The following is a 23,094-nucleotide window of genomic DNA, read 5'->3' on the forward strand; positions in this document are numbered from 1 at the left end:
GTAGTAGAGCGAGAGGTGGAGCTCATGAACACTCATGTCCGTATATGGAGAGAGGCGCGCTAGCTTCTGACATGCGCGAGCCTGTCAATTCTCGTTATGCTACCTAAAGAAAATGTTTTACGTACTTTTAATTATTTTCTTTTTTTTTAATTGCATAATAAATGATAAATAAAAACGATAAAAAAACAAAAAAACATACAGGGTTCGTCATGGACATAGTTTGTCCAAGTTGGACGTTTGATTTCAGTAACTATTTTATTTATTTTGGAATTACACACCAAAATTACACATAAGATTTTTATTGAAACAAAATAATGAAGAAGCCAGAAATCAAATAATTTAAATATATATTTATTCACTACCACATGTGAACAAATACACATTGTTAGCTGAACCTTTTGTAACACGTGTACTGTCAAGTTGTCAAATTAACAAAAAACATTTAAAAGCCATTGAGAAATTTGACCTAATAAAATCTATAAATCACTTTAATTGTATCAGTTCAACTAGATATTGAATGTACATGTCCCAGTAATGGCAATCAATCAATAAGATTCTGACAAGACTTGTCATCTTTAGTCATGTGTTGTTCTACCAACTTATCACCGACAATCTACTGTCCAGCATCAAACAGCTTCTTCCTGCCCTCCATGCCAGACATGGACTCCACATTTTTACGCCAGTCAGTGACCTCTTCTTTCTGCAACACATATGACAACAAAATATAATTGATTTCTCATTATTCATCCATCATACAAATGATAAAATGTTGTTATTTCAAACTTTTTGTAATATTTATACTTCATGTATACAGTATATTATCATGGGGGCACGGTGGTGCGGTGGTAAGCATGATTGCATCATATCAAGAATGTTGCCAGTTCCCTTTCAGGTCGGGAGAAAGCCAACTTGACCTTTCTGTGTGGAGTATGTTGCGTGGGGTTACTCCGGTTTCCTCCCACAGTCAACATACAAAAGTTGATTGGGAACTAAGGGAAATTGTGAGTGTGTGTGTGTGTGTGAATGGTTGTGTGTCTTTGTGTGCCCTCTGACAGAGTGGCTTTCTGTCGAAAGAGCTGTCACGGAAAAATAATCAATATATATAATATATCTTATCTATCAATTAATACAGGTAACTAAAGAAGCATTTGAATTGCTAAATATACATTTAAAGCTTCGACACAGTAGAAGTTATGTGATTTGAATACCAAGATATTTTTTGTTAGTAGATGTGGTATAACCCTGGTGAGGTCTGGGATGGGACCTTCCCGTCACCATGACCATGAGATAACACAAGGGTTATGGACTATGTATACAGATTTTATTAGTCTTGCTTACCTTCTCGTCCTCTTTCTTCACTGTCTTCAGGTTAGCCTTGAAGTCCACAGACTCTTTGACCTTTGCTCCCAGCAAAGCTCCCAGCATTGCATCAGCAGACACCCTGACTCTCCTGAGGTTTGGTCTCTTCATTTTGCCCTTTAACTCCAAGACCTTCTGAGACAAGTCCTGAATCTTTCACCGAAACAAAGAAAAAATAGTTTTTAATGGAAAAAGGAAAGTATGCGAGATGTCAAAGTCTGTTGCATAAAGACAAAAAGATTTGGGGACATTTTTATCCATACGGAGGTTGATTGGGAACTCTGGAAGTGTGTGTCGAATGTTTGTATGTCTTTATGTGCCTTGTGACAGACTGGCATCCTGTCCAGGGTTTCCCTCGTGTCTTGCCCGAAAAGAAACTCCAGCTCCCCCACGACTCCCATAAGGGATTAAGCAGCAGAAAATGGTTGGATGATATGAAAATTGTGTTGTGGACGAACACAGGTTTCATTATTCTAGAAAGCTGGTGAAAGACTGAAACCTGCATCTTCCATATAAAGGAATCTTACCACTTACCCATCTCAGTGAAGTATAGTGATATCACCTTACAACCCCTTTCAATACAATAATAAATTGAAAAAATAATCGTCAAAAATAATATGATCTTTCAGTTGTTATGGTTAGTTCTGGACTAAATCTGACATACATACACCTGTAATTTATGTTTTTGCTAACAAACAGACAAAATAACACAATAATCTGATTATAAATATATAGAATGTTGCACATTAAACTTCAACAGAAAAGGAAAATTCAGTAACAATAAATCACTAACCTCCCGTTCATTGATAGTGACCTTCGCAGCGACGTCATATCTTACTTCATCTACAGCATCAATTTTCTTGTGAAGCTCCTTGCAAAGATTCTGAACACAAATCTTACATTTTAGAATTGACATTTTTAAAGAAATACTGTCTGGACATATCCATTATCATACCTGCAGCTCCTCTGATGACATTCCTGACATCTCCATATTCGGCACTCTCTCAGCCAGCGTCCTCTCTCGCTCCTCTCTCTTGTTTTGTTTCTCGCTCTCCAGCATAGTCATGGACTTCTTCAGCATTTTGGTCTATTTTTTGGTCACAATTATAAAAAGAAAAAACTTATTTTCTCGTTGGAGACTAATTTTTTGAAAAATTTGTTTACAACTAACTTACCTTTAAGACCAGCCTACGAGAGGCGGAGATCTTTGGTCTTGATTTCTAGACAAAGAAAAATAAAATAACTCGAATTCAATTCAAATAATCAGATATTTTGCCTATTGTGTTTAGTCTTTCTTTAACCAGTTACTACAGTTTTTAAAACTTATAGGAATTAAGAACACCTTCTGATTGTATTATTCTCTTACTAGGAGATTCTAAAATGCTACCTCAGCCATATCACTTGGTATCCCTTGATGTGAAAGTTCTATATGTGCCCCTACTGCTAAGGGAAAGTTCAGGCACCTTGTGAAGAACAGTAATTTTGGCCACAAGAAGCAGGAACGCAGCTTGAGAGCTATGTATTTGTGTATTCCTTCTAAACCTATAAAGATTAAACTGCCTGTCAAGCTCACACTTTCTCTCACGCATGGACTGGATAAAACTTGAAAATCTCCCCCTTGGGAAATAGCTTTTCAACCAAGAGGTGGATCATATCCCGTCAAACAGAATCCATTATATTGAACTTGAGTTTGTGATGTGTTCAGGTACTGCTGGAGAAGATTGCAGATTCTGTGTTACTGGTATTCGACAAAACTCAGTTAGCTCACCAGCTGCTGGACAACACATACAGGAAACATTACAACATGGTCTTAAACTTTATCGTGGCTGTTAACAGTTTATAAATATTTCTGGAATGTTACTTCATTTCGTCACCTTCTCCTAAACTGTTCCCCTGTCGAAATATTACCACCAGCTGACACCACCCCCGTCAACAAGACAAGCAGATTAAAAGACACTAGATAATACGTTTATGTGTTTTATCTTTGTTAGTAAATTCAGAATGTTTCTTTGGAATTTTAATGGTGTATTTATAATGCAAGAAACAACAATATGAATGAATCCACTTACCCTACAGACCAAATGGAAAGACGTGTGGTGTATATAAAGAAGAACACAAATATATTGTTATACCTCCCTTGATTCTTTTAAAGATGAAAAATGAATACTTACTCTTCAGACATGACTGACACTTTTGTTAAGGTCTTTTATAAACCTGTAAAAATAATATTATATTAATAACACTTCAGCTTCATTTATTTAAAACACAAATTAAGGAATGTATTAAAATATATGAATAGAACATATTGAAAACAGTATAAACAAGACCTACACCCATAAAACAAATTAAATTATACATTAAATTACGCTCATACCGTATATTTTGTGACTGAAAAAATGCCTTACCTTTGGCAACAGATACACACTTGCGTCTTTCCTGAGAGAAGAGAGGCAGAAACAGCGTAGATATATGGATTCCAGCGCTCATGTGAGTGGTTCGCTAAAATAGAACTTCTGTACTGACCATTCCTGCTGACATGTATGAGGTGTGAATATTCATGCTGTGACACCTATACATTCCTTTTGTTGTCTTCTGGTATTAAAGTCCCCTAAAGGACATTTCAAGAGTAGATATGAAAGCTTGTGTTCGGTAAAATCTTGATTAAAAAAAGTTTTTTGTGTTAATCACAATATTTTATTTGTGTACTAGTTACCGTCATTATTTTCAATATTACCTAACAATACATTTTGTGCTTTGCTACTAAGTATTACATAAATGTAACTTTGAGAGGTTTAACTGCACAGATGCGATCAAATACATTTCCCCTGTGCTGTAAATGTGCAAAAGACATTCTAACATTATACATTCAGAAACTGACCTTGGTGCTGTAGTGCTGAACCAACACTGCACAGCCAGCATTGTTGGTTCCATTTGAAAGGTTTTGCTGCCATCACAAGGCTATAGTGGAGGACTGAGGAGACAAAAGTTCATAGTGACATACTATTGTTCTCCAACCATGAAAAACACCTGAGCTTGAAACTAAAAGTGTGGCAGCTGTTAAGTAAAAAAATAATTCAAACAGTAAAAGCAACTAAAAAAAGCTGATCGTTCTTAACCAGAACAGCCCTGCATTCTTTGACCAACAAAACAGCCTTGAGGGAGAATACATTCCTGTAAGAAATGATAGTCCCAGAAAAGTTTAACACAAGATCCATTCAACAAACCAACAAACGTATTGTGACCCTCCCTTGAATAAACCATTTCTAGTTGAAAGACAGGAAAACAAAATGGCTAGAATAGCAAATTCTAATTTTTACTTTTTACTTAGTCGGACTAACCTATCTAGATAACTCAGTTAATAGCTTAATTACACATGTATGCAACCTCAATTAACCCAGATGCTTAAACGGGTGTGGATAACCAAGTCTAGACATCTTAATATGAGGGTCAAGGTCCCCCAAAGGCCCGTAAACAAAATGCGCTTGTGGTATTCCTTGTGTTGTCTCTGGGTCAAGGTGAACAACCTCCCTGTCTATCATTAATACACATGCACTCGATTAGGTAGTTTACCTTAAACAAAAGGAAACATAAGTGATACCACAAACACATTTTTTTTCTGGCCTTAAGATGTTTAGACTTGGTTATCCACACCAGTTTTAGCATCTGTAAATTATTTGTATAGTATTTGTTTAAATTATTATTTGAAATATAATCTACAAAATAAAATCCAACAAATATTTAGAGCAATAAAATAGAGGGGATATCTTTTTTACATTACCTAGGTTCAACAGTCTTCAGAATGCCCTCTCACTATCCTTGGAGATGCATTTTTAGTCAATAGATCAGATATCTACGACCTCTAATTAATATTTTTATTTTGTTTTACACTTTCTAATGGATTGTGACCGCCATATGCTCTTATGTTTGTTGTGAGTGATGGTCTCACTTTGATCGGAAAATGCCAAAAAAAAATCATCATTGAATCATGCTTAAACCATTTTAAACAAATACATAATTTGAACTCTTTGATTCTTAATTATTTTCTTTTCGATCATTTTTTTTATTGAGCATTTGCACAAACAATGTACAGTAAACAAACTTTTTGTAAGCGAGATGACTACCCCCAAAAGCCCCGCCCCCACCCCGTCAGCCAGCATCTCTCACCCCAAAAGACCAGCCCCATCTCTCCATTAAAGTAAGAAATAAAATACAGGAAAAAAAACAAGAAAGGCAACAAACAAACTTCTACAGTCTTTGAGCTGGTTCCATGCATGACAAACTATTTTTCCATTTGCACAATGTCAATCGTATAGGTCCATTGTTTCAATGTTAAAGAATGTGATGGCTTCCATCTTACAGCTAACATTTTATTTGCTGCTGTTAGACCAGCCCATAAGATTTGTTTCTGTCTACGTGTGAAGTTTCAATCAGAATCATCGTTTTAACAAAAATACATTGGGTGTCGCCGGAATCTCTACTCCGATCAAATCACTAATACATCAAGCAACTTGGTTCCAAAATGTGATTTCCTCAGGGCATTCCCAATACGTATGAAAAAATACATTCAGTGGGCAGAGTTCACAGTTGGGTGACGCTGTAATTTTAATGGCATGACGTTTAATGGGTGTAAGATGCATTCTATGAACAGATTTACAGTGGATCAGTTGATGATCAGGATTCTTAGAATTCTTCTCTATATTGTTCCATCCACTATTGATAAAAGATAGATCTCTAGACCATGTGGTTTCTACAGGCAGGTGTTTTACAAAGTCATTAAGAAAAATATAACGTTTTGATACGTAGTTATAAGGTTATGTAATGGATGAGTTGGTAAAGTAGAATTCCATGGTATGCTTGCGTTACTGATCTTAATTGTATATAGAGAAAAAAGGAAGTACCAGGTAAATTATATAGTAAGTAAGTAAGTAACTAATAGTTATTTGTAAAGCTCCTTTCTAGACCAGGGTCACAAAGTGCTTGAACAATCAAAAGCAATACACATTTAAAAATACCTAGACATTTATAAAAATGTCTTAAGATGTTTCTTGAAGGAGTCAGTGGACTCCATTAAACACAGAGGAGGAGAGGAAGATCGTTCTAAAGCTTAGGAGCAACAGCCTGGAAGGATTTATCAACTCTGGTCCTGAAGCGTCTGTGTGGAACCATCAGTAGATTCTGATCAACAGAACTAAGAGTCCAGACAAGAAGACACAAATGCATGGATTATAAGCTCCAGATCATGTTGTGACACCATTTTCCTAAGTTTAGAGATTTCTCTCTGTTGAAGGAAACAGTTTTTGGTCAGTTTTCTGCAGTGTTGAACTAGAGACATGTCTTTGTCAAATAAAACACCCAGGTTTCTAACGCTCAGTTTGACAGACTTGCCCAAGTTACCCAAGTACTGACTCAACCCTGGAATTTCATCATCAGGAGCGAAAAAGGTTTCTTCATATTTAGCAGCAAAGTGTTTTCACTCAGCCATTGTTTGATTACATTTATATTTGCTTATTAAATAACTAAAAGAAAATAAACCTCTTGCATCAAATATATCCTTATTTTTTTATTTTCACATTTTCTGTACAAAATACAGATTTCAAAAGAAACAATATAATAAAATAAAATAAAGGAACGGGAACAACATACATAAATTTCAAAAAGAAAATCAATAAATACATTTAAACAGGGAAAATATGGAAAATAAAACAACATATCTCCCTAAATGACATTTTTTCTAATGGTTTGACATATTCTGTCCATTTCTGTTTGGAGTGCAAATGTTAACTTCTCCATCTTGTAGATGTCGTAAACAATGTCTATCCAATCCTCTGTCATGGGTGGTTGAACTTGTAAGTAAGTAAGTAAGTAATTTTTATTTATATAGTCCTTTTCCAGACCAGGGTCACAAAGCGCTTAAACAATCAAAACAATATTCAATAAAGGATATACTTTAAAGGTCAGATAAAACTGTAACCAATTCTTGTCTTCATTGTTCCAGTTTTATATTGGTAAGTCACCCACGTTCAAGTTTTCACCTTTACAGGGAAGATCACACTAAAAATGTTGTTTATATGGTTGTGGATCTCTGTCCAAAAAGCTTTGATTCCACTGAAGCTCCAAAAGACATGCCAGTGATTTGCTCCATTATACCCGCAAAGTCTCCAACATGCTTCACCCTTTCCCAAGTGTTTTTTTTTAAGGGTGTGACAAAAAATCTCACAATATTCTTCCAACAGAACTCCCGCCATTTATTTGATCTTGTTGAAAAGCATTGTAGATGATACATTTTTTCCCAGCTCTCATTTGTGATTGATATATCTCCATCTTTTAACCATCGCTGCTTTATATATCCTGTTTTCTCTTGTTTATATTGTCGAACGCATTTGTAGAATTTATATACTATTTTATTGCTATTTTTTGCCTCCAATAATGAAATCTCTAGTAATCCTGTATCAATGTATCAATTGGCTTTTTCAAATGTTGGTTAAAATAATTTCTGACTTGTAAGCATCTGTAAAAATGCTCTTTTTCTAAACCGTGTTTTTTCTGAAGGATTTAAAAACTCTGAAAATTCCCTTTGAAAATAACTGATTGATAATCAGTTAAACCTTTTGAGATCTAAGTCAATCTAGTGCCATCCCTTTTTTTGGGCACAAAATCTGAGTCAAAGGCACACCACCTCAAGATCCTCCAGGAATCCCCTAGGTAGCATGATTTGACCAATTCTAGCCAAAATTTTTGAAAAATGCTTGTAAAAATATGATCTGCAACCTTCAGTTCATCCAGTAAAAAGTATGCTATGAGAGCATTTAATGGAACACCATTCACACTTCAAACCTGCAGTATATGATTTTGAACAAGACAAATTAGACGCGTAAACTGTGCTGCATGGTAATAATCTTGAGGGCAGGGCAGGCCCAAACCCCCCTCTCTTAAATGAATTGCAGTGTTTTATATCCTTCCCACACAAATCTTGAAATTAATCTGTCCCATTCTTTAAATTGTTTTGGTGGAATTTTGACTGGGAGACATTGAAAAAGATATAAGATTTGTGGGAAGAACATTTATCCTGATGGAGTCTATCCTTGAGTTAAGATTTAAGATGTATAGTTCCCCATCTATGTAAATCCAACTTAATTATTTCAGTCAAAGGTCAATAGGTGATGTCATACAGTCTGGAAAGTCTCTTGGCAGTGATACCCGTAAATATTTGATGAATTTTGCATCCCATTTCCAATTATACATAGTCCTGATTTCTGATGGTGGTCATAGTTGAGTGTTAGAACTTGGGTTTCATCAATATTCATTTTGTAGCCTTATTATAGATGTATTCTTTTAGCATCTCCATCACTTTGGAGAGTGTCTGAGTAGGTTGTGTTATGGTCAACAATAAATCATCAGCAAACAACGCATGTTTTTGCTCCCCCGTAGACATCATAACCCCTTCCATTTCTGTCCTTATCCATTGACCCATAGCTTTTTTGAAAACAATAGTGGTGCAGCACAACACCCTGGTATTGTTCCTCTCTCCAGAACAAATTATTTTGTTAAATCTCCATTCATTTTAATTCTAGCAGTTGGTTTTTTGTACAATGCTGCAAAAGTATAAATTAGTATAAATTAGTGATAAAACTTTATATAAAAATGAACAACTTACAGAGTTGGACACATTATCTGCATCCAGCCTCAGTATCACTGTTTCAAAAATGTGATTCCCAGCTTGTCTTATAATGTGTAATGCTTTCCTGATGCTATCTTGCGTTTCTCTATTTCGAACAAAAACTGTCTGGCCCTCATGAATGAATTTAGGTAATATTGGCTCACTTGTTTTTGTTAGTATTGAGGTACTCAACTGATTATACAGTTTATAATCCATGTTCAAAACGCTTAATTACCGATCCAAGTTTATTTTCTGTAATTTTTACAGCTTGCTGTTTTCCCAATTTATATGACAGGAGCGTCATAGATTTTCTACCAGCCTCGTAGTCTTGTTGCTTGTTGAAAAGTCGTATTTTTTTTTTTTCGTGTTTGTTTATTTCATCTATTTCTTGTCTTAGTTTTTTAATTTTCAATTTAGTGTCATCATCTAAGGACTGAGAGTGTTCCATTCGAGTTTTCCTCAGTTTGTATTCTAATTAAATACAATTGTTTGTTTACAATTTCATCTCATATGAAGAGATATACATTATTTTACCCCTCAACACAACCTTAAGAGCGTCCCATAGTAATTTCAATTTCTGCTTTCAGTTTATCTTTAATAGCATGATTATTTAAAATGTTTGAATTTAGTCTCCAAACTGTAGATCTACGCTTTTTACCCAGACAAACCGTCACGTGGACAGGACCGTGGTCTGAAACGCTACTGGGGCCTATTTCACAATTATGCAGATAGTCAATGTGGGAGTAAACATCATGATCTGCTGAGTAATGTGGGTTCAACTCTCTCCAAGTATCAATAATTCCCACTTCCTCTATAATATTGTTGAAATTTTTGTTGATGTCTGAATTTCCATTAGATGAGTCCATTTTGGCTTTCCAGATAACCTTTACTTTACTAACTAGCAGATACCTTTCTAAGCATATGCCCCCTTTACTTAGATTTATAAGTTAATCTAAAATCTTCAAACACACATGTTTTTATCTTATATCTTTTACAACTCACACTGAATAGCAGAAGAGTGAAAATTACAGAAAATAAACTTGGATCGGTAATTAAGCGTTTTGAACATGGATTATAAACTGTTCACCTCAATACTAACAAAAACAAGTGCTAGGTATCTTTACTAATAGGAGAAGGAGAATCCAAACTACTGGCTGCATGAAGGACATGTAGAAGACGCAAACTTTGTCTGCTGTAAGACGTTATTCAATTAAAATAGTTTGATCAACATGATTAAGCTTACAATTAAGATACATTTTCCTCTAATCTGTAAAAAAAAAAGTACTTTTGCATATAGCTTTTCATCCACATTTAATAAGGAGACAGGTCTGTAATTACTGCTTTGTGTCAGGTCCTTATTTGGCTTGGGAAGTACAGTTATAATTGGAATGTTGGCACTGGTGTTAAAAGATTATTTTGCAATAAAGGTCTTAATCATATCAAGGAGGGGTGGACCCAACACATCCCAGAAAGCTATATACAGCTCTGGTGGAATTCCATCCTTGCTCATGAGGTTTACCGAAAGGAACCACGAAGAGTAAAAAGGGGTGAGACTAGACTGTGATCAGAAAGAGCACATGGTTGAATCTTTACATCTCTGATGTTGGAAATGATGTGAATTGAAGATATATCCACAGATTTACGCACAGATATGTACTCATGTTTATCAAATGCACACACTCAAACATTCGGATACATTTCCTGAGACGTTAGCAGCAAAATTGACATAAAAGTGTAAAAGTGCAAAGTGGAATGATATATAACTAAAAACTGGGCTAATGAAACTAAATGGTGTAAAAACTGCAGCTATCCCTTTTGGCTAAAAGCAAATTATTTTTTTAAGTGCAAATGTGATATCAGTGATCACATCAGCTTGTGGAATGAATCAGTCTGATGGTTCTCCTTTCTACGGACGCGTTTGCCTGACGTCAAGTATGTCTTAACTAATTAAGTATATTATTGAATATTAGGTTGGAGGCCTTAAATTTGGATTCCTTAAGTACCGTTCAGGTTTCATTTACTCATGAGCCTCAATTTAACTAGTGTCATCGCTTAACTTCACGGTAAATTCACCAAAAGTCATTAAGAAGTAGAAAATAAACTTCCGGATTTCAAATTAAGAGCAGTGCGTCAGCTACGCTCTGCCTGCCTTATAATCCTTCATTATCAGGGTCATACTCTGTACTCTTTAAAATGCACATTTGTTATTCATTCATGTATGCATTGTTTCTAATTTATTATTTTATTCATCAAATTATTGTTTAGAATTTTTTTTAGATTTATCACCAAGTTAATAGGTTAGATAATTTCAATGGAAAATTTAAGATTGTGATAAATCTATACTTTCCATACGTAACAATCATGGACTGAACCTCTTCTTGAAGATGTGGACTATCCCACCAACTATCATATGACTTGAATGAAAAAAAAAAAATAAAAGTAATAGATCTTGAATTCAAAAATGTATTTCTTAAATCAGGTTGAAAGACTGTGTATTTAATCAAATGAAAAGTTAAGAAACAACGGAGAAGGGTGCAAGAAAAGCTGAAAAGAAGGCAAGGAGGATTGTGGAAAAATGGCAGAATCCCTGCAAATAATTGCTTTATAACGGACTGGCGTGAGAATAATGCAAATTTTCCTGTGTTGGAATGATGATACTGTATTTGGTGAAGAATTACTAACTACTTGTTTTTGAAATCTAGTCATATTATAGTTGTTCTGTGAATATATGTTGCTTCATTCTATATGTTTGCACTAGTTTTCTGGAAGTATTTGTCTTGTCTTGTTTAAATTGTGAGTTAAAGTTAGTCTTTGTTGTAAAGTTTAAACTCTGACTGAGATTGTTTTCTGTGGCTTGTTTGTTAACTCTGAGACTGTGTCAGCTGTTTTAACATCTAGAATTGTTTAAATTAAGTTTTTGTTAGGTGTGGAAGTCATTTTGATAGTTCAGAGCAAGTGCTCCACTCTAGCTCTGATATGTTATCTTGTCCATGACAGGAAGTTAGACGGAACTTATAGGGGGAGGAGTTCTATCTGGGGGGGTGGTTTACTACTTGGGGTTAGTCTCTGAGATCTGTTTCTACTGTACTAACACACTCCTTTCACTCTTTATTTTGAGCATTTGAATACCAATAGATAGTGATTAAGATTCAAATCTACATAGTGTATATCTAATAACAGATGTTAGTATGATTGAGACCTATAGTTTAAGTATGTGTGTCATTTACTGGTAAAAAAAATATATATATATATATATATATTTTCAAAGAACTATAAGAGGTTAGAATATTTTTGTAAACATTTAAAACTTCACTAAGGTGTTTGTGGGACTAACGTGATGGTGTTGTTTAATGCAAATAAACCTTTACGAGTCGATCAGTGGATAAATGAACTGAAGAAAGAACATTTGAAAGAAACAACCGCTTCATATTTGAATCCTCAGTTTGATCAGATGATACCTGAACTCAAGCATTTGAATGACTAACAAACATGACGTGATGTAGACCAAACACTGCAGCTGCAGTGAAACAGACTTTTTGTCTATATGTCTATGTGTCTTGTGTCTATGTGCGTGCCAGGATGAATTAAGTGGAAGAATATGAGAGCATGTGTGTGTGTGTGCACTGACTGAAAGAAGTAATATACACTAACACATACATAAAACGTATCACAGACATATACATACATACATGTTATACGTGCATGTGCATGATCCAATTGATCATTGTTTTTGATGTTTTGTCTAACAAAGTGAAAAGTTAAGTTTTATCCTAAAAGGTTCCAGGAATGCAGCACCTCCAAAGACGTCAGGTAGAGAATAGCCCTTGTAAATCTCTTCCTTCCCTAATCCTGTGTGTGTGTGTGAGAGTGAGAGAGAACGTTTTCTTTGCAGGATCAGGTCAGAACCTGAAAGCTCCATTTCACATGCCAATGATAAAATGTGTTTTAATAACAGTGCTTTTTCTAATGATGACTTAAATTCTACAGGAACAGAAGCAACACATCTGTCAGTTGTTCGGTGGTCTAGAGACACAAAAACCTTGTTGAATGTCTCATGATATTGTGATAATGTGTAACTGTCTTTTCCTTTGGTGATGAATAGTGTGCGAAATAACCTTAGATCTTATAAAGAAATTATTTGCAGCACTGATTTTAAGTTTAAGTGTGGGACCTCCAGGACGAGCGAGGGTGACATGATAGACCAGACCGGACCCGTGAGGGTTCTACACGGGAGGCCGAACTGGCTACTTCCAAGGCCAGACCAAAATGGAGTTCCAGGTGGATTGAAGAGAAGATGCGTTCTGTACCCAACAGATGGTAGAACGTTACCACCAACTGGCGAACCCTGCAACCTGCAGCCCCTGCTTCTTGTGGCCCCTGCATCCAAAGTCTCACTGCTTTTGCTGCCAGCAGTGATTGACCCCTGCACCTAAGGAAGTTTCACTGCAAAATCAGCCAAGAAGCCTGTTTCCTTAAACCATTTGAAATTAGGTTTTCCACCACAACCAGCGGAAACACACACACACTACTCTGCCTACATCTGCGACTTTTTTCGCTTGTCCTGAGTCTTGAGTCCACATGGACTGTAGACGGTTAGTGAAGTTCCCATTTCTTTCGATTTAAGAGGTGCTGCACGGAATCCTGCGCCTCCACCAAGCAATCCTGTCCCCCCTTAGGAGTTTGTTTTTCTCATAAAATCAGCAAGCTCAATTCACTTTACGAACTAACTATGTCTGTAAACAATCCTGAACTGTCTTGAATCAAAGTTTGGGAGCTCACAAACGACATTGGTATCTTTCAGATAGACAATTGGGAATTTACTATCGCTCTCCCCCGTTCATCACTTGTTAAAGAATGCTTTAGTTTGGTGCAAGCTTGTGTGGAGAACTCATCCGAGGCTCCTTGTCTGTAGGGTTTAACAAGTTGCCGGGTAGGTTGGACTCACCTTCTGGGATCAAGTTAAAATCGTGCTCTCAGTGAATGACCTTTGTCGACCTTCTTAGCACTGGACTGATCTCAAACTGTTGGCCCAGGCCTTTCCCAATTGATGTGGAGCATTCAAGTAAGGAGAAGGAGATTCCTTACCCTGTGTGGCTCCTTACTCTGTGTTGCTCCTTACTCTGTCTTGTCCCTTACTCTGTGTAGCTCCTTACTCTGTGTTGTTCCTTACCCTGTGTTGCTCCTTACCCTGTCTTGTCCCTTACTCTGTGTTGCTCCTTACTCTGTCTGGTTCCTTACTCTGTGTTGTTCCTTACCCTGTGTTGCTCCTTACCCTGTCTTGTCCCTTACTCTGTGTTGCTCCTTACTCTGTCTGGTTCCTTACTCTGTGTTGTTCCTTACTCTGTCTGGTTACTTACTCTGTGTGGCTCCTTACTTTGTCAGGTTCCTTTCTTTGTGTGGCTCCTTACCCTGTCTGCTTCCTTACCCTGTGTGGTTCCTTACCCTATGTGGCTCCCTACCTTTTCTGGTTCTTTACCCTTTGTGGCCCCAGAAGTGGCTCTCGTTGACCTTTCGAGCCCCTCTAAAAGGTCATGCACATGGTGGCCATCGCTTCTCGGCTTTTGGCTAAGACTGCGATCACCTCCGTTGGGTAGACCACACTCTTGCTGATCAGTGGCTCGAGTGTTTCCTACTCTGGAGGATATTTCATCTCTCCAGTGAAAAAACGGAGAAAAAACTGTTTCCATTTTTCACAGGGGAATACACGGCACACGCACTTTACTACCTTGGACCAGTATACTGGTTCCTGGTAACAGGTAAGTACCTTTTAAGTTTTACCTTTTAAGTTTGGCTTTTTATAGATTTTATTGTTCATTTTTATCATAGTTTTGTGGTGTCTCCACCATGTCAGCCTACCATGCTGGCATGCGGAGGCACCACACTGTGCGTTTTAACTTTAAGGAAGTAAATGGTAAACTTTTAAACATGTCAAGACAAGATTTCTCTAGAAAGCTGATTCAGCAAATCTTGGAGTTTACTCCAAATGACTTGAACTGTATCCTTTCGTTACCCTTTAACAAAGGATTCAATGTCAGTTTTAGGTCTGCTGTTCAGCTTAAAGATTTTTGGATTCGTTTTGAGAATGCCAAACCCCAGTTTTCTGCATTTGCAGTGGAGAAACTGACGGACAACTCTCTGAAAACGGTGATTGTTCGAATGTTCAATGAAACTGTAAATGCAGAGGATGTATGCATATGGCTGGGGAGATTTTGTACTGTCAAAGGCCAGGCTATCAAGGTGAGAGATGAGGATGGCATCTGGAACTGCTCGTGGAGGGTCCCTATCCAGCAATGGCCGGACCCTCAGGGCTTCCAGGGCCTAAAACATCTCCCACCAATGATGGTCCTGGGAGAAAACAGGTGCTACATCCACTAGCAGGGTCAGACCAAGCTCTGCCGGAGATGTGGGGAGCATGGACACCTGGTAGAGGCTTGTGAAAAAGTATTCTGTGGCAAGTGCAGAGAAATTGGACATACTTATGAACAGTGTTCCAATGGCAGAAAGTGCAATCTTTGTGGTGACTTGAAACATCTCTTCAGAGACTGTCCACGATCTTTTGCCAACAAGTTGAAAGTGACAAGAATGGCGGAAAAGGAAAATGGAGAGAAAGAGAGGGAAAGTTTCCCGCCAAATCGAAAAAATTGGCGGGAAACTTTCAAATCTCCCTCCAAATCCTCCTAGTGGTGGAGAGGGCCCACAGGGGGAGGGAGAAGGGGAGGGGACATCTTCCTCCTCCACCTCAGTCTCCGCCTCCACTGACTCCACAGAGGAAGTGGGGGAGGGGGTGGGGGAGTCTGATGGCAAACTGGAGGAGGAAGATCAAACACTGTATGTCCCCCTCCCAAATCCACAGCTCTCCAAGAGACCGGCGTCCGATATATCTCTGGATCCCCCAGAGATGGTGGAGAAGAGGGGAAGACCTGGAGCTTTTACAGAGAGCGACTCCAGTGAGGGCTCCAGAGAATTCCCTCCAAACCCCCCCAACGAGGTCTCTTTCCTTGATGTCGCCTTACAGTCAACCCCAAAAGCTCGCAAAACTGGTAAGAAAAGCCATGCTGCCAAGCCCGACACCGAGAGCTCGAAGGGGAAAGTCAGCTCGAAGGCTCCACTCAAAAACCATGAGTGTAGATGGGAGCTACTTTCACAAGATATCAAATGATTTGTATAGTCCCCTCTCTGTAGTCTTTTAAAAATGTTTTACCTGTTGCTTTTAACCTTACTCATGTCTATCACCTTCTCGACTATCAATGTTAGAAGTGTGAAGTCGAGAGTTAGAGCCCAAACTGTTTTAACGTTCTTAAAGGATTTTAAAGCAGTTGTGTTTTTACTACAGGAGTGTGGGCTACCCTTTTTAAAAGACTACAGAGAGTGGGAAAAGCTATGGCCACAGCCCTCTATATGGAGCGGCTCGAACAAAAACAGCGGGGTGGCCATCCTAATTAAAAACAAAAATATCTCACTGAAGGGTAGCACAGTGGTGAAAGACGGACGGGCTATTTTAGCAATGCTATTTAGGAGACCATTAGTTGTTGGAGGGGATTTTAATTGTATTTTAAGTAGGAGTGACCGCAAAGGAGCAGGGTGCGATTTTAAAATGGACAAAACGTCGGTTTTATTACAGGAGATCCGAAAAGATTTTAAACTATGCGACTGTTTTAAAACACTGCATCCAAGAGAGGAGGGCTTCACTTGGTTCAGTAGTGATGGTACCAGAGCCTCTCGCATTGACTACCTTTTTTCAAGAGACTGCCCCCCGACAGATGCAACATTAACACCTGTTTTCTTTTCTGATCACGTCCTTCTCTCCTGCACACTTTCAATCACGCAAGTAGTGACTGTAGGAAGAGATCTGTGGAAACTTAACTGCTCCCTTTTAGAAGATAGGGAGTTAGTTAGGGAATACCGGGAGCAGTACAAAGACTGGCAGACCCTTCAAGACATGTACAAGACACGAGCACCGTGGTGGGAAATGGTGAAAGGGAGGACACAGACTTTCTTTATGAAGGCAGGTAAAAAGACAAAAGATAGGGACGACAGACGCATGATGGGACTGCAGAAAAGACTACAAAGATACTTTTTATTAAACCAAAATGGTATCGATTTTAATGAGGAGATTTTAAATGTAAAACAGGAAATGACTGCAATAAGTGAAAAGAAAAGTAAAGGGGCAATAATAAGGAGTAAAGAAAGAGAAATAGAAGAAGGGGAAAAGTGTACACGTTATTTTTTTAGGAAGATTTTAAACAGAGGGGGAGGGATTTTTAATTTAAAAAATGGAGAAAAAATTGAAAATACAAATGAGGGACTAAAAGAAGTCATTGAAACTTTTTTTTACAAATATATATAACAGAAAGCAGGTCGAAGAAAATGTTTTAAATGATTTTTAAAAATGCTGTCAAAAACAATCAATGACAGTGAAACCTTAACACAAACAATTACAGAAATGGAAATGACAAAATGTATAAAAACTTTTAAAAAACACAAAAGCCCAGGAGAGGATGGACTCCCTGTGGAATTTTATTGGACTTTCTGGGACATTTTAACCCCCGACTTGCTTGCTGTTTTTAACGACTTTGACACAATGACGACACTTCCCGACAGTTTTAGAGTAGGAATAGTTACACTTTTACACAAAGACAAAGACAAGACGGACATCCGGAACTGGAGACCAATTACACTTTTAAATGTTGATTGTAAACCTTTTAGTAAGATTTTAGCATCACGTATGTCTCCTTTTTTAGATGGGCTGATCCACCCGGATCAACCCTGTGCCGTCCCTGGGAGGAAGATCACAGACAACCTCATACTGATCCGAGACACCATCTGTCTGGCGAGAGACAGAAACATCCGACTTTTAGTATTAAATTTAGATTTTGAAAAAGCCTTTGATTGGATCTCGCACCAGTACCTCTTCAAGGTACTGCAAAAGATGGGTTTTCCACAGTTGTTGTTAACGGGCATCTGACAAAAGCAGTAAATATCCGCTGCGGTGTCCGACAGGGATGTCCGTTATCTGCCCTCTTGTATGTGGCTTGTATTGAACCTCTGGCACAGGTCTTGAGAAGGGACCAATGGATCAGGGGGGTGCCAATTCCGGGTAGTGGAGTAAGGGAAGCAAAATGTTTTTTATATATGGACGATTTTAGTATTCTCTGTTCTGACCTCCTCTCTCTCCACAGAACTTTAGACCTGACTGACTGGTTTGGACTGGCCTCTGGGTCCAAGCTCAACAGAGACAAGACACATGCCCACTTCTATGGACCTTGGACTGACGGCGAAAAGACCGGACTACCTCTGATAGTGACCCAGACTGAACTAAAAATACTTGGGGTAAAATTTGACAAACACGGGGAGGGGGCGACAAATTGGAACCAGGTGTTAGGTAAAGTTAGCCAAAGACTGGGATACTGGGGACTAAAACGACTGTTTTTTGAAGGGAAGATTTTAATCATAAAGACAGTTATAGTACCCCTTTTTTTATTGGTATGTTCAGTTTTTACCCCGCCTAGGAGGGTGCTTTTAACTGTTGAAAGTAAACTCTTTTATTTTTTATGGCGCTCAAAAACCGAAAGGTTAAAGAGAGCGACCATGAAAAAGGAAAGAGAAAAGGGAGGGAAAGGAGTTCCAGACCTCAGACTGGTACTCGGAGGACATTACACATCCCTCCACCTAAAAATAGTAACCGCCCCATCCAGAAATCCAAAAACCGTAGCTATGACACGTTTCTGGATGGGGTACTATCTCCGACGGTTGGGACTGGTGAAGTGGGACCTCCGAGTGCCAGTGTCTTTTAACATGCCACCCTCCTATGGTTTTATCGAGAAATTTTTAAAGGGTTTAAATCTTGAGGGAGATGTACATGTTTTAAGTAGATTGAACTCTCTTGTGTCTCTTGTGCAGGAGCGGGAACCAGTGAGTCCAGTGCGTGGGCTTACCCAAGGTGAGCCCAGCACAGTTTGGAAGAATGTGAACCACCCTGCCCTAACCAACGGATTACGGGATCTGTCCTGGATGGTGGCCCACGAGATCCTCCCGGTCAGGTCCGTCATGCACTCCCGAGGAATGGCAGCGCATTCGACCTACCCACGGCCAGGGTGTGGCGCCTCTGAGTCAGTGAGGCATGTCTTCTGGGAGTGCAGTTCTGCTGTCGAGCTGTGGGCACTGGCCGGTTCCTTGAAATTCCCGAACTTGCCAACAGGTGGAGACCTGACAGCCCAGATGGTGCTGTGTGGGGTGAGCCAGAGAAAGATCCCTACAAAGGTGTTGGCAGGTTACTGGCTCACCCTAGCCGCGATAAAAGAAAGCCTGTGGTCCTCCAGAAACCTGTTGGTGAGGAAGCAGAGGCAGACTCCCCCCGTGGCTGTGCTCCGCAGGGCCTCTCTAACCATCAACACCATGAGAGAAAGCGGCGGGCCCCGGACACAGTCGCAAAGAAGCGTCGTCTCTTCTTCACCGGACGAAGGAACCGGAGCCACACGGTGAAGCTCAAGGCAGAGGCGGACCATGGCTCTCCGGGTGTGGCTGGTGGGTAGGAGCAATGGGGAGGAAGGCTCTGTTCACCTGGGGACGGACCAGTTTTCCGTTGGAGGGGGAAGCGGTGGGGAACATATCTTGGACTCGCCCCGCTCCTGCACAACAGCCAAGAGAGAAGAGAAAGGAAATTGTTTTTATACCTTGGTTTAGTATCTCTTTTAACTGTATGTTTTTCATTTTTAAATCCCTTTAAAAATGTGAAAAGACACTGAACTGCCAATAAAAAATTCTTGAAAATGAAAAAAATCTGTTCTTATCAGTTTAATATCTGATACGTCTCCTATATGGAGATCATATATTAAATTGATTTTTGGACATGGGAGAAGGGACTGTGCTGATCAACTCTGTGAGCTGGTCACACACATCTTCAACCTGAGCCTCAAACTGGAGAAGGTCCCGGTCCAGTGGAAGACCTCCTGTGTGGTTCCGGTTCCCAAGGCGGTGCAAGCGAAGGAGCCAAGCCACTTCAGACCAGCCGCCCTGACCTCCCATCTTATGAAGACCTTGGAGAGGCTGGTACTCCGCCATCTACGCACGACGGTGAGCTCTGCGTTGGATCCGCTGCAGTTCGCCTACAGGCCAAAGATGGGGGTGGATGTCGCCGTCATCTACCTGCAGCACCGGGCACTGTCTCATCTGGAAGCCGCCGGTAGCACTGTGAGAGTCATGTTTTTTGACTTCTCAAGTGCTTTCAACACCATCCAGCGGGCGCTGCTAAGGAAGAAGATGGAGGACGCAGGAGTTGGGACACAGCTGACAGCATGGACGATGGACTACCTCACCAACAGGCCGCAGTATGTGAGGCTGCAGGACTGCAGGTCTGAGGTGACCATCTGCAGCACCGGGGTACCTCAAGGGACAGTGCTGTCACCTTTCCTTTTTTCCCTGTACACGGCGGACTTTACCTATGACTCCAGCAGCTGTCACCTCCAGAAGTTTTCTGATGACTCGGCCATTGTGGGCTGCGTGTCTGGGGGGGGGCGAGCTGGAGTACAGGTCAGTCATCAAGGACTGTGTCGACTGGTGTGAGAGCAACTACCTTTGCTTAAACACCGGTAAGACAAGGGAGATGGTGATTGACTTCAGGAAAAAGTCCCCACAACATCAACCGGTGAGCATCCAGGGCTCGGACATTGAGCTGGTGGACAGCTTCAAATACCTGGGTGTTCACCTCAACAATAAACTGAACTGGTCTACACATATCAACGCCGTGTACAAGAAGGGCCGAAGTCGCCTCCATCTCCTGGGGAGACTGAGGTCCTTCGGAGTGTGCAGACCACTATTAGGGACCTTCTATGACTCTGTGGTAGCCTCTGCTATCCACTACGCTGTGGTCTGCTGGGGAGCAGGCAGCACGGACTGGGACAGGAAGAGACTGAACAGGCTGGTCACGAGGGCCGGCTCTGTCCTGGGCCGCTCGCTGGACTCGGTGGAGAAGGTGGGAGAGAGGAGGACACTCTCCAGACTATCCTCCATCAGGGACAACACTCTCCACCCACTGCACCTGACCGTGGAGGAGCTGGCCAGCTCCTTCAGTGGCAGGCTCAGGCACCCCCAGTGTAGGACGGAGCGTTATAGAAGGTCCTTCATCCCAACTGGTGTCAGGATATTTAACTCTCTACTTTAAATATCCTGACGCTAATCCGTAGTGTGTTTTTCTTCTCGTGTGTTTTTATTTTATTTTATTTTATTTTTTATTTTACTTTATTTTATTCTGTTAATAGTGCTAATTTTCTATTACTGTAAATAATTTGTATATTTTTAAGATCGTTTTATTTTAATTTTATTTTATTATCTCTTTAAATATTTCTTTTTTTTTTCCATGCACTTTATTTTCATGGTCCTGCTGCTGCTGTTGTAAAAGTGTGTTTCACCTCTGGGGATGAATAAACGTTTTCTATTTCTATTTTCTATTTGTATTATCAGTTTAATATCTGATACGTCTCCTATATGGAGACCATATATTAAATTGATTTTTGGACATGGGAGAAGGGCTAGGGGCTTGCTCCACCCTCTCTGCGCATTGACCTGGTATTGCATTATCTCTGGGAACAGTGCAAAAACCTAAAAGTTGTATGGAAATTAAGTGTACAAACCCCTCAAGCGGTTGGCCAAGGCCTTTCCCAATTGATGTGGAGCATTCCAGTGAGGAGAAGGAGATCTGGTTCCTTACCCTGCCTGGTTCCTTTCTCTGTATGGCTCCTTACCCTGTCTGGTTCCTTACCCTGTTTGGCTCCTTACTCTGTGTTGTTCCTTACCCTGTGTTGCTCCTTACTCTGTGTTGTTCCTTACTCTGTCTGGTTACTTACTCTGTGTGGCTCCTTACTTTGTCAGGTTCCTTTCTTTTTGTGGCTCCTTACCCTGTGTGGTTCCTTACCCTATGTGGCTCCCTACCTTTTCTGGTTCTTTACCCTTTGTGGCCCCGTAAGTGGCTCTCGTTGACCTTTCGAGCCCCTCTAAAAGGTCATGCACATGGTTGCCATCGCTTCTCGGCCTTTTGGCTAAGATCAAGTGTAGTATCTGTTCTTATCAGTTTAATATCTGATACGTCTCCTATATGGAGACCATATATTAAATTGATTTTTGGACATGGGAGAAGGGCCAGGGGCTTGCTCCACCCTCTCTGCGCATTGACCCGGTATTGCATTATCTCTGGGAACAGTGCAAAAACCTAAAAGTTGTATGGAAATTAAGTGTACAAACCCCTCAAGCGGTTGGCCAAGGCCTTTCCCAATTGATGTGGAGTGTTCAAGTGAGGAGAAGGATGGGGGTATTTCGTTCCTTACCCTTCCTGGTTCCCTTCTCTGTATGGCTCCTTACCTTGTATGGTTCCTTACTCTGTCTGGTTCCTTTCATAGTGTTGCTCCTTACTCTGCCTTGTTCCTTACCCTATATGGTTCCTTACTCTGTCTGGTTCCTTTCATAGTGTGGCTCCTTACTCTGCCTTGTTCCTTACCCTATATGGTTCCTTAATCTGTCTGGTTCCTTTCATAGTGTTGCTCTCCTTACTAGGTCTGGGTTCTTACTCTGTGTGGCTCCTTACTCTGCCTTGTTCCTTACCCTGTGTGGCTCATTACTCCCCACCATGAGTAAGAACAAGGGATTATTTCCAGGCCATCAAGTCTATGAGCTCTACAATCATACTTACCTGGCAGGGGAGACACCATGATCAGGAAGGTGGTTCACCCAAGGCGAGGCCCGGCCATTGCACTCTAGGTCATGCTGACCTTTGCGAATTCCCCAAATGTGGGAATCTCGACTGCATAATTTCTGGTAGTGGGGGACTGCGTTCGCGCTCTCCCCCGTTCATCACTTGTTAAAGAATGCTTTAGTTTGATGCAAGCTCGTGTGGAACACTCAGCCGAGGCTTGTCCTTGTCTGTAGGGTTTAACAAGTTGCCGGGTAGGTTGGAATCACCTTCTGGGATCAAGTTAAAATCGCGCTCTCAGTGAATGACCTTTGTCGACCTTCTTAGCACTGGACTGATCTCAAACTGTTGGCCCAGGCCTTTCCCAATTGACGTGGAGCATTCCAGTGAGGAGAAG

The 23,094-nt window shown here is 40.0% G+C and overlaps 1 protein-coding gene, 2 non-coding genes and 2 pseudogenes across 3 annotated transcripts; 4 read left to right on the forward strand and 1 right to left on the reverse strand.

Annotated features, from left to right (window-relative positions):
* Window positions 1–600: 600 nt before the first annotated feature.
* Window positions 601–2,229, reverse strand: LOC148072712 (troponin I, slow skeletal muscle-like). Its single transcript, XM_087796896.1, has 3 exons — window positions 2,153–2,229; window positions 1,339–1,512; window positions 601–700 (listed from the first exon to the last, which is right to left on the reverse strand). Exons 2-3 carry the CDS (start codon window positions 1,468–1,470, stop codon window positions 614–616), a joined length of 219 nt encoding a protein of 72 aa, XP_087653022.1. The 5' UTR covers window positions 1,471–1,512; window positions 2,153–2,229; the 3' UTR covers window positions 601–613.
* A 17,542-nt stretch (window positions 2,230–19,771) lies between these two features.
* LOC148072713 (U2 spliceosomal RNA) lies at window positions 19,772–19,914 on the forward strand (annotated as a pseudogene).
* Window positions 19,915–21,448: 1,534 nt separating this feature from the next.
* LOC148072714 (U2 spliceosomal RNA) lies at window positions 21,449–21,614 on the forward strand (annotated as a pseudogene).
* A 416-nt stretch (window positions 21,615–22,030) lies between these two features.
* Window positions 22,031–22,221, forward strand: LOC148072715 (U2 spliceosomal RNA). The gene has a single exon (XR_015712602.1). It is a non-coding gene; the product is annotated as a U2 spliceosomal RNA (small nuclear RNA).
* A 468-nt stretch (window positions 22,222–22,689) lies between these two features.
* On the forward strand, window positions 22,690–22,854 carry LOC148072716 (U1 spliceosomal RNA). Its single transcript, XR_015712280.1, has one exon. It is a non-coding gene; the product is annotated as a U1 spliceosomal RNA (small nuclear RNA).
* Window positions 22,855–23,094: the final 240 nt, after the last annotated feature.

This window comes from Callionymus lyra, chromosome 8 (genome assembly GCF_982586985.1).
Source record: "Callionymus lyra chromosome 8, fCalLyr1.hap1.1, whole genome shotgun sequence".
NCBI lineage: Eukaryota > Metazoa > Chordata > Actinopteri > Syngnathiformes > Callionymidae > Callionymus > Callionymus lyra.